General features: G+C 40.7%; 1 protein-coding gene across 7 annotated transcripts in view; it reads left to right on the plus strand.

The window, feature by feature from the left end:
* celf5a (cugbp, Elav-like family member 5a) overlaps window positions 1-11,246 on the plus strand; it is a 194,483-nt gene extending 183,237 nt beyond the window's left edge. For 4 of the 7 annotated variants that reach the window (XM_086283460.1, XM_086283466.1, XM_086283465.1 and 1 more), the window contains exons 8-12: window positions 2,615-2,830; window positions 3,142-3,234; window positions 4,035-4,178; window positions 6,965-7,128; window positions 7,589-11,246. In XM_086283460.1, the coding sequence (XP_086139586.1) occupies window positions 2,615-2,830; window positions 3,142-3,234; window positions 4,035-4,178; window positions 6,965-7,092 (581 nt within the window). In that variant the 3' untranslated portion in view covers window positions 7,093-7,128; window positions 7,589-11,246. The remainder of the gene's footprint in view (window positions 1-2,614; window positions 2,831-3,141; window positions 3,235-4,034; window positions 4,179-6,964; window positions 7,129-7,588) is intronic. The other 3 variants (XM_086283461.1, XM_086283467.1, XM_086283464.1) reach the window with 2 other exon arrangements.
* Window positions 11,247-11,735: the final 489 nt, after the last annotated feature.

The following is an 11,735-nucleotide window of genomic DNA, read 5'->3' on the forward strand; positions in this document are numbered from 1 at the left end:
TTGTTTTGTGTCACACTTGATTTGCTTTATAAATATTTATTCCTTATCTAAAGGGCAGTATTGAAAGTCAGAGTTCTTCTTAGGATCACAACTGGACTTTGAAAGCTACCCCCACCCTTACAGTGTTATTCACAGAAGACAGACATTTTCTCTTTGACTCTAAATGCGTCGCATTTCAAATCAGTTAGATGAAAGCATCTGTTTTGAGTACTTATTACTTGCTCTGGCAAAAGACAGTCCTTCTGCCGGTAATGACTGCACTCTCCAGTTTGGGTATAGCATTCCTTGTTGATTTCAATATATAATTAGCATAATAAATACTTCTGTTGCATGTGAAGCCTTTTTCTCCTTAGCAAGGAGCAAATCAACTGTTTTTCCCTCTAAGAAGAAGCTTTCAAGAAGATGAGAGTAATTTTGCTTCCACAACATAAATATATGTATTGGACAAACACATATGGATACTGTTTAACGTTGCAGTGTTCCTTGGTGAAGTCATAAAGAACAGTAAATTTATAGTTCAGAGCAAAATGTATGGAATATGTAATCCTCTGTCCTACAGCTTTGTATTCACTCATGCCAGAGTGAAGAACAACATGTCATTACAGCCTGATAGTTGCAAAACATCCTGACAGCCACATGTATATCAGCGCTCTTGGGTGCGCATTGTAAACAAGCTATGAATGCAGTTTTTCACAATGCAAGAACTATGTGTCCACTGAGGGATAAAATGAAAATATCTAGTTCAGGAGACTTAGTAATACTTCCCTTTTTCACTCTTTACTGACTGTGGTGCGATAATATAGTGTTTATAAGACTTCTGTTTATTCCTTGCTGTGGCATTTCCAACATGATGAACAGACTGGACTCAGTGGCCCCAATCTGCGACTTCTCTCGTGTGTTCTCCTTCAGTACCGATGTCATATGTAATTGCTGACCTCGGAACTTATGAAATTGCACATAAGGGGTCCGTGCTACCACCGAGTACTTCTGCTGCTGCTACTCCTGCTATCACTGCACAACTGCTGCAAATACATAGGCGTGTGCTCCCACACTATGGCTAAGGCTTGGAAAATGAATTTGCCTGATGATGGAGAGGGTGCATTATCTGGTGGTACAGTAAAGTGCGTGTGGCCTGAGCAGACTGGCTGTCTCTAGCCCTCAGAATAGGAGCGGCGCTCTCCTGGGTCCTGGTAGGAGAATGGGCTGAAGCTGCAGTCTAATTCATCACAGCTCTGCAGGAAACAAGCAATCATGGGGAGGCTTCATAAAAAAAGAGATAAAAAAAAAAAGTAAAAGAAAATCAGTGCAAAAGACACAACAGCTCTCGCTGGACTGGGGCAACTCCCCTGGTCACTGCATCTGCCTCCTCCACTGTCAGCTTCCTCGTGGTTTAAATGCTGAGACAGGGAGAGACGATGGAGAATAAAACAAAGTAGGAGAGGTGAGGATTGAAGACAAAGGGGTAATTATTGATAGAAAGCAATAAAAATAATCCAACATAGATGATAGGAGTCAGCAGTAGGAGGTTTCAGCTGGTAATGTAGTTTTGGGGTGATGTAATGCTTTTGAGTAAGACCCCAGCTCTGGTGATACTGCGTCTTTTTGTTTGCATTGCCACATATCTCAGTGTACAATTTGGGTGAGCTGGTTGTGATTGTGTACTCTATCTAATCTACTCATAAGAAGTCCCTTATCGAGGTCCCAGATTGTGGAAATATGGCACGCTGAAGGGTTTCTGTGACAACCTGGGCTTTCTGTCCAATCAGGGTGAGGGCTTTGAGATTGAGAGGTGGTCCTCGGGGGAGCTGTACTTCAATGAGCTTGGATGCTTTGCCACAGAGAAGCGCTTTTAGAGAGACCATCACAAAGTGAGATTCTGCTGAGAGTGGGCACTTTGACGTCCCCGCCATAATTGGAAGCACTTTCTAAAGGAGGGTCCTTTTTAAAATGCATTGAATGACAGAGAACACGGAGCATCCAATTTTGATTCCACTCATGAACCCTTCTGCAGCTGCCTTTCAGGCGTGCGCCATATATGTTATGACCCACCCATTTGTCAAACTGCCAACTGTTGTTCTTTTGTCTTCTTTTTTTTTTTATGATGTGTAAAAGTACGAGACATCTTTGTGTATTTGCTACCTGCTCATTCAAGCAAATCTCCCCCTGTAATCTTCTTCTATCTAGTCTAGATCTGTTTCCCCTTTTTCTTTTCTTTTCTTTTCTTTTTTTTTCTCAGAAGTTGCATAGTGGTTTCATCATCTTGAGCAGTACAAGCCAGCAGGGTATCGCACAAACACTACAGACAGGCTCATTTTTCACAGGTTGACTCCCCAGCTATCCTGCAGGATGTGTCACGACAAACGGCGGATATGTGACAGATTCACGTTGCACCCGTGTCCTTGCATTAGAGAGAAGACACAGTGTAGCTCGTGGTCACGAGTTTTGTGTGTTTAATGTGTGAGTGTATGCGTGTGTGTACAGAGAACTGTTTTTCTCGGCACTTTATGAGAAAAAGGGTGTCTGCCTGCTAGTGTAAGTCTGAGTGCTGTACAACTCTTGTAGTATTATGCGCAGAGATCCAGATGAAGTGCTCAACAGCCAACCTTTTTCCCAGCAGGCCTCAGTTCTCCACCAGCCAACATCACCACCTCCGCTGTACCCAGCATCGTCACGCCTATCGTCAACGGATTCACCGGCATCCCTCATCAGCCCAACGGACACCCTGCCGTGGAGACCGTTTACACCAACGGCCTGCCGCCCTACTCCACCCAGAGCCCCACTGCTGCCGACACCCTCCAGCAAGCCTTCACTGGTGTACAGCAGTACACAGGTAGGAGACAGAACGGCTTTGTTTACGATTCTGTTATTCTGAGGTTTTGCACTGGCGTGTAAACACTATAAATGAGTAGCAGCTATGAGACAATAACTGCAGGCTATGTGGTGCGTGAGTAGCGTGAGGTGGTATGTATTCAGATAGTGTAGGACAGCGCCTCAGAACGAAACATCAGAGAGGCTTTGATTACGTGTTGTGTGATCGACCTTAAGCATCCTTGACACCGTTCTCTGTGGGATCCCCGATTTTACACTCATCTCTCTCACATTCCCTCCTTCCTTCCTTGTTCTACTGCTTCGCGTCCGCAGCGATCTACCCGGCCACTACGCTGACTCCCATTGGCCAAACGCTGCCCCAACCAGCACAGGTCATCCAGCAGCAGCAGCAGAGAGAAGGTGAGGGTGAGAGAACATTATTGCTTTTACACTTCACATGCCTCATACTTTGTAATGGCTAAACGGGGAGACGAGCACGAGAGACCAGTCTTGCTTTGCTTTTACACTGTACACACTTCATTTTGAGTCTTGTTGTACAGCGAGAGAAGAAAAACACTCTAACATCATTTTCATTGTGTTTAATAGATAAACAGAGCGGACTGTGTGAGACTGTAAACAGGTCTCGTCTCGACATAAAACATGGGGATTGATGTAGAGTAGTATTATAGTAATATATAGTAATAGTGATAAGTAGTAGCATATCTTTTATAATAGCCAGCTGTGACAGTAAGTGTGGATGAAACACACATATAAACAACATCAATGAAAATATGGTTGCAGGCAAATTGGGACAGCTTATTTGAAGATTTTCAGCTTGCAATGTGATGATTTTAATAAACTCCTGTTGCGTTTTTATTAAATAAAATATATAAAATAGCAACACATAATGTATATTTTAATTATGATTTGAGCCTGTGCCAGGTGTATGCAGGAACGGTGAAGATACATCTAAAGGCCACATATGAAGGAATCATGAGAGTGGATGCTCATGCATGAATGCTCATTTCAGCCTGTACTGTCTAATTCTACCAATGTTAATTAATCATTTATTTATTTTTTGTATGATGGGTAGTGCCACATATGTCTGAGACAGCTCTTTGCACATATTCTGTATTTATTTTGGGTAATATGTAGGTCTGAAAAAGACAAACTGACTGCTTTTTCTCTCTTTTTCTATCAAACTTTCGCTGTATCTCTGCAACCAGGTCCAGAGGGTTGTAACCTGTTCATCTACCACCTGCCACAGGAGTTTGGAGACAATGAACTCATGCAAATGTTTCTGCCCTTCGGTACCGTCATCTCCTCTAAGGTCTTCATGGACAGGGCAACCAACCAGAGCAAGTGCTTTGGTGAGTCCTACAGTGCAACATGCACACAGTCCAAGACCAACTTGATATAATATGAAATTATATCAAGTCAATTTGTATTGACCCCGGCTTGAGAGATAAAGACACTTGGTTCTGAATAAATCTAATAATAATAAATCAGTCTTGGTGTATACAGGTTAAATAGTAAAATGTTTGTCTTTTCTTTATTTTCAAACACACAACACAAAATTTTTTATATATATATAATGTATATACCATTGCCTCTGATGACATTTGACAGCTCACAGACCTGGAGGACTGAGCGATCTTACCCCTGACAGACTGACCTAATTTTGCATCTTGATGACTGTTGTGTTTTGGCACCGGCGCTTTTAAAGCAATGCGCAGAGTACATTGCAGCCAAAATAATCGGGATGTAGTCGATCAGACCGCACGTCCTTGTTTCTGCTTGCCGGCTGTGTGACCTGGAAACCTTGAGGTGCTGCATCAGCATCCTCATCACCATTGTGTAACCCCAATATCTGTCAATACCTTCACCGCTGAGGCTGATTCACACATTTCCACACCTCTTGTCCCATTTAGCTCTGGCAGCCTACATGCGCGTCCAACCCCAGGGCTTACAAAAAGGCAGGCAGTGATGGTTGAGGGGAAGGAAGGAAAAGGACAATTATAGATCAGCTTTTGTTTTCACTTCAGGGAACCAAAGAACCTTGGGCGAAATTGATCACCAGTTCCGTCTCCCTTGGGGGACTTAATAATATATAAATTCATGAAAGAGGAGCTATTTGCAGTATTGACTTATGCACTATGCATTTACAACATAATGTTAGGCCTGGGGAAGGAGGGAACACGTGTGTAATTAATCTAGAAAGGAGAAAGAGGGAATAAACTTAGATTGATGGGGTGTAAAAGACAGAGAAACTGAGCTTAGACCTCTAAACGGGTATCTCCTCTCTGTTTCTAGCCTGAACGCATTAAGGTGATGGCGGGTTAGGAGGTCACCTCCTTATCCCGTCTCTATACTTTCTTCAGACTTCCGTTCAGCTCGGCTCTTTGTAGCGCAACTTTTCCCCCGTAATGGGCCAAACCTGAGCCAAGCAGGCCATGTAGACTCCCTCCCATGTGGTGGTGGACGTGGAGAGCCTCCTGCTGTTTTTTTCATGGGTCATCAGCTGTTCCTAATGACACCACAGACACAGCGGAGCGCATCAGTGGAGACACACTCCACTGAAATTTCTGGTCACTGAATTCTCAAGGCTTTATTTTTACACATGATGGAAACAGGATGTTCATAGGTTTGAGGAGGTGGTTTATCGCGGGGAGGTTTTGTGTGTCTGCAGCAGATTTGTCTCCTATGATCATCGTTCTGTGTTTGCTCTTGTTTTGATCAAACTCATTTATTCAGTGATTTTTTTTTTCTCTTTCACTCATTCACAGGTCAGAAAATTAAAAGAATAGCACTGAGTCAATGAAACTTTGTAGGCGTGTTAACCCTCAGTCATTAAATTTCGAAGGTTCAAAATCCACGCAGCTGTAAAGAAAGTGCCTGCACGCTATAAAATATAACATTTATTTCGAGTTAGGGTCATTGGTTCTCTGCACTGTTTCATCATTTTATTACACCGCACAAAATCAACAAATGCATGCTTCTTATCCAAATCCTGGACATGTCTTCATCTCTGAATGCAGCTTAATATTATATTCCCAAATAAAAACAGTCAACTAGGAGAGAGCGTGAGCGCAGAGCGATGTCGTTTGGCAGTAACAGCCCCAAACTTTTCGTGGCCTATTTTTCATTAAAAAGCCACCTCGTGTCCGGCTGTCACGAGCTCTGAGCAGCTGTTAGGCCGCACCGCAGTCCTTCCTGCATCAATAACACCATCTAGACTTCCGTTAGAGGTACACAGGACGTGATGAGGAAACCAACAGAACACTTACATTTTCATTATGATTGCCTTTTTTTCCACCTGTTTCTTTTTTTAACAGAGTAATTTACAGTAAATATTATTCATAAAAAATTACTAAAATTCTCCCCTAAACGCTTGTTAAGGTGCCTACATTAGGGCTGTGCGATATGACCAAAATCTCATATCCCGATATAGAACATCTATCGTCCAATAACGATATAAATCACAAAAAATTTAATATTTTCTGTAAATTCTGTGAATCTCGGGTAGGTGAAGTGTTTCCAGCTGCGCGTCTTGTACCTGGAGTCGAGTGTTTTAACCGATGCATGAAACTACACATTTTTAGACATAGGTTGTAAGGCCGCCGTTTTTTTCGTGAGTATTTATTACACGGCGTGCTGCGGGGAAAGCCTGTTCTAACGTTTGAGTCTAAGGTTTATTTTTTAGCACCTGACGACTATTTTTTTGCTTCTCATCCATCAATACTCTGCATACTTTTTCATGTGATTCCGTTTATTTTGAAAATTCTCAACAGCATCTTGAGCTTTATTGTGAAAGGTTTATGTGGAAAATAAACAAGCGGACATGCGATGGTTTTACCATCGTTGTTGCTAACGACAACGCATAAAAACAGGCGCTTGTCCGTCTGTAGTGTGGTTATATTAAATATAAGAGAAAGAGAGGACTTTAAGAAATGAATATAGCCACTACAGTGACCATCAAAACGATGAAAAAATATTGCCGTAAACAGCTTATTTTGCGACACCACGAAACAAACGATAGCGTAAAATGAAACATAGACGTTTTTATATCGTCATCCGATATATATCGTTATATCGAACAGCCCTAGCCTACATTATTCTTAGTTAGTGTAAATGAAGTTTTGCTTTTCTTACACAGGTTTTGTGAGCTTCGACAACCCTGCTAGCGCACAGGCAGCTATTCAAGCCATGAATGGCTTTCAGATTGGGATGAAGAGGTTGAAAGTCCAGTTAAAGAGACCGAAGGATGCCAGCCGCCCTTACTGACACAGCCTACCTTCAGTATTCATCGCAGCAGCACAGGTGAGCCCATAAGAGTATTGCTGATTTTCACCACTCTGTCCTTTTACACTCACGATGCAACTAAGGTTCAAATAATGCCACCTGACTGTTCCTGGAAAGTAAATATCGTTAGACTGATAAGTATTGGGTTGCTATATGTTCTGTGAATGCAAAGCTTAAACATTAAAGGTTTCTACAGTTTTAATATTTGAAGAAATGTAGAGGGGTTGATTTGATGTGCAGCACTGTAGGCATATTAATTAAGGAGAAATCTGTCATCACTGTGACTGACGATGATTGATTGGTGTGGCAGCGTGGGTTAGTTCTCTCCAGACCATTAGACTGATATAATAGAACCATACTGAACTACTCAAAGTTTAAAGAAATTGATCTTTAGATTGACAGTTTAATGAGCAGTGAGATTTGAAATGGCCTTTTTCTTCTTTTTCTTTTCTTTTTTCTTTCTTTTTTTTGTTTCTAGGTTTTAGAGGACACGTGAAGATATTATCTTTGGAGGAGTTCAACTTTTTTTTTCTCTCTCTTTGAAAGCAAAATATGTTTTAAAAAAAAATCAACACATATGGAATTTTTGAAGACATATCAGCATTTACTTATGAAGATGTAGGTTACGGCAGAAGAGGGAGATGCGAAGTGAGGAGGCGCTTCACCGGGGGACGTTAACAGTAACAGATGGCACAGTGCAAGAAAGACGAGAAGAAAAAAAAAAACTGGAAAAAAAGAAGTGATGAAACTGAACAACAGAACTTTTTCTTGTTGAGACTTGAATTGTTAATTAAGCAACAAACTAACAAACGAAAAGCAGCAACAACAAATAGATTTCTATATACATATTATATACACACATATATATATATAAGGAAAGAGGCGCTTGTGGCTTTTACTGTACTGGACAAATGAGGGTTCAAACTTGAAGATCAAAAAAAAACCCAGTGGAAAAAAAGAAACTATTCTATATGTCCACTGACAGACTTTCTTTCTCTTTCCCTCTTTCTCTTATTCTCTCCCCGTCTCTCTCAGTAAGCGCAGAAGTGCAGCCACTGAGGTTTCCATTAGCAACAATAGGACTGCAAATCTTTCACCCCTAAGGGACCAAAGGACCAAACATTTTTATTGTTCTGAACAGTAATATATAGTATTAATGATACTAATACTGCAAACTACTACTAATAATATTACAAGTTAAACTTAAGAAGAAACACTAGCTTCAGGTTGAAAAAAAAAAAGAGCAAGGGTTTTTGATTTTTTTTTTTTCCTTTTACATTTATAGTTACTGGGTTTGAAAATATTAAAACAAAACAGAAAAATGTATTAAAAAAAAAAGTAAAGCTATACTATTTTAGTGCCGTAGAATACATGGGTTAGACATTGTTTCGGGCATGTTCAGATATATTCTTTTGCCTCTCGTTACGTCATCCGCATCGCAGCATTTCATCTCGGAAGCATGATCCGTCTGTGTTATTGTGTCAGAAGAAGAAGAAAGCAGTCCTTTAGTGCCAAAAGTGACACAGTAACCTTTTCTCAAAGCAGACATCAAAAGAACCAGAGCGTATTTAGCCAAGCGTTGCTGTCCTCTGTTCTTGCCAGCGTGTTGCGGTTCCATAATTGATCGTCATTGCGACTCATTCCATGTCATCATTAAAGCCTTGATAGTACAGATAATCTGACCATAAAGCACTGTGGTAAAAGTGCCACCCGGCTGAGCTGGATACGCAGCAGTAAAACAGCACAGCATCTGTAACTGCTTAATAAAATATACAAATGAGCCTGACAGCAGTTGTAAAAATTTCCATCGGCGTGTCACAGTGGTCCCTCCCGGGTCGTGCCCTCTTCCACTGCCAAGCTCCTCCAGCTGCTCTCAGCAGGCGGGAGCAGACTCCCCTCCTATTTCTCCTCCTCCCTCCTGCTTCTCTTTCCTCACCTCCAAGTGCCAGCATATCTCTCTCTTAATAGGGACCATCGGTTCACGGGTGCCCCAAAGCTAACCCGCAGCATAATTAGGGTAATGATAATATTGATTAGATGGGGAGCAGCACCGCAGGGCGATAGATGCGCAATCAATTACACATTGGCATTTTGAGTGAATTGACTGAGTGACAGAGTTCATTTCTCTCTCAGTAGCTGGATGTTAGTCTTTTTCTCCCGTGTTGTCATCCAGAGTCCCTGAAGGAATCCCAAAACGCAGAACGGCAGCGTGTCCTGTGGGACACTTTGAAGGCACTTGATCGGTGTCATTATGGTAAAGGGTGGAGGCATGGAGATCTGTATATGGTGCTTAGAGGAGATTGTACATGTTCTTCAGTGAAGAGCAACTGTATTTTTTTTCTGAAAGGGTATAATAGCACAGTGCGAGCTTCTACAAAGAGAGAAGAAGCCTTGGCATTACCAGCCTTAGGAGGTCAAATTAAGAGCAAAATGATCCATCAATTAGACAGCAGCGGGCCTGTAAGTGTAGCTGCTACAGCTGCTGCTGTTTCAACAGGATGACAGCTTACCATTAGTGCTGGTCACACATGGCTCCTGTGCAGTGTGGTCACGACACATCAAGCCTGGAAGATACGATTAAATAACCAAACTTGTGTTATCTGTGCTTCTGTTTTTGCAAAGAGACACACATTCAATGCGTCCGAGATGAAATCTGATGCGCTGTTTGTTTTTGGGTTGTTGTTTTTTTCTATTTCACTCTTTGATTTGTTGAGTAACACTTACATTCTTTATTTGAATATCAGATTCATTGACTCAGTTTACACTCTGAAGCATCGTACCCCTCAGGACTCTGAGAGATCTCAGCACTCTGATCATCGCTCTAAACTTCAGACACATCAGTGCTTCAGACATGTAATCACAATACTGTCCCATACACTAAAGCGTCTTCAGATAGCATGACCACTGCGTATGCCTCTGCAGTCTGGAATAACAATTTTATCCTCCAGAATGACTCTCCAGATCCTGATGTCTGCATACGTTCATTTAGTGTTACTTTGACCCAGCAATTCTTCCTTTTTTCTTTTATTTGTGTGATTAAAGTTCACTGGATCAGTGTTATAAAAAAGGGGAGGGTGCATCATTTTCAGTAGACTGGGAGTAAATGTTATCCCCGGTTACTATGTGTGTTTTATTCTGTTGCAAGCAGTATTTAGATGCGCTAGGAGGGAGTTTTTTGAAATGCCTTTTCTCGTCATGAATTGCCAAATTATGCAAGTTTAACCACCACATTTCCTCACCTGACTGAAAACTTTGTGCCAGACTTTTTTTTTTTTTTTTTAAATCTACTCTTATAAATACGGTAATTTTCAGGAAATATTTAGTGGAATAAAATATTTGATTTTGTGAAGTAGTATAATATTGTAGGGGGAGGATCAGTTCAGGATGTAGTGATATATAATGTACATTTTCAGTAAAAAGGTTAGATTTTTATATATTTGCCTGAGGGCGTCGTCTTTCCCCTGAGAAGTTACTCTTATTCTCTTCTCACAGCTTTAGGGAGCTGTGATATATGCCCTCCCTTTTCCCCAGGTGATACTGGGCCATGTGAACCCAGTCAAAATATCTTCTCTCATGGGATCTCTACTGGAGATCTCTACTGGAGATGGAGTCATTAAAATGAAAATAGACTTGGCCAGAAGCTCGCATAACGTCTCGTTTTTGGCCAAAAGAGACAAATTTGACTAAATTACAATGAGTGTGCTGTTTTATATGTAGTGCATAGGCCTCTATATACATATCTATAGATTCAGAAAAGAGAAAGGGGCTACAATCCCACCAACAATAATTTGTTTAAAATATGTAAGTTACTAATTATTAGTAATTATCCCTGTAGTTTTAAAATTAGAGTGCATGTGGTCAAGCTAAAGTCAATCTACATTATTTTCACTCTTGCATCCATTTATTTATTTATTTGTCATGTTGCCATTGTGCCCTTTTTGATCTCTGAGCATGCTCAATGGGGACTTGGGGGCGTTAAAGATTATGATTATGGTACTACTCATATTAACAGTATGATTCTTTAACTATGGTTTGAATGCTAAGGATAGTAGCTTATTATAAATATGAAATCTGTAAATTATGGAAAATCAGCACAGGACCTTTCTTTGGGTACGTACAGTTTGGGTAATGAAATGGGTGAGGGGAGGGGGGGAGGGTTTCGCTTTCTAAAGATATTAACTTTCTGGTTTCTCAGCACAAAGCGTACAAAAAGCATAGAAACAGCAGTATGGAGTCTGTGAGTAGACTTTACTGAAATGCAGGGCGCAAAAAGAAGAATCTCAGTATTATTCTTTTAACCCGGAGGAGAAAATGCTGTTTACAGGTAGTAATGTTTTTCTTTTTTTATTGAAGAAAAAAAAACAAAAAAGGAGAGCGCCACCTGTTTTTGTGGCAGCGTCAGTACAGCATGGAATAACTGACAGGGAAAGCAGTATCTTTTTATAAAAAAATAAAATAAAATTATGAAGAAAAAAAAATATGTGTTCTGTATTAGCCTGAGAAACCAAACATTTTTCCCCTGTTGAAATTTCTTAATACTTGCTGCTTAGATTACTTCATATTAATGACTGATGATTTAATAATTTTATAATTATCGGGTCAAATATGTAATTTGATGTTTATTT

Source organism: Aulonocara sp. 'chitande type north' Nkhata Bay, linkage group LG23, assembly GCF_057382095.1.
Source record: "Aulonocara sp. 'chitande type north' Nkhata Bay isolate Kocher_YH1m ecotype deep benthic linkage group LG23, A_spYH_male_GT1.1, whole genome shotgun sequence".
In the NCBI taxonomy this organism is placed as follows: Eukaryota; Metazoa; Chordata; class Actinopteri; order Cichliformes; family Cichlidae; genus Aulonocara; species Aulonocara sp. 'chitande type north' Nkhata Bay.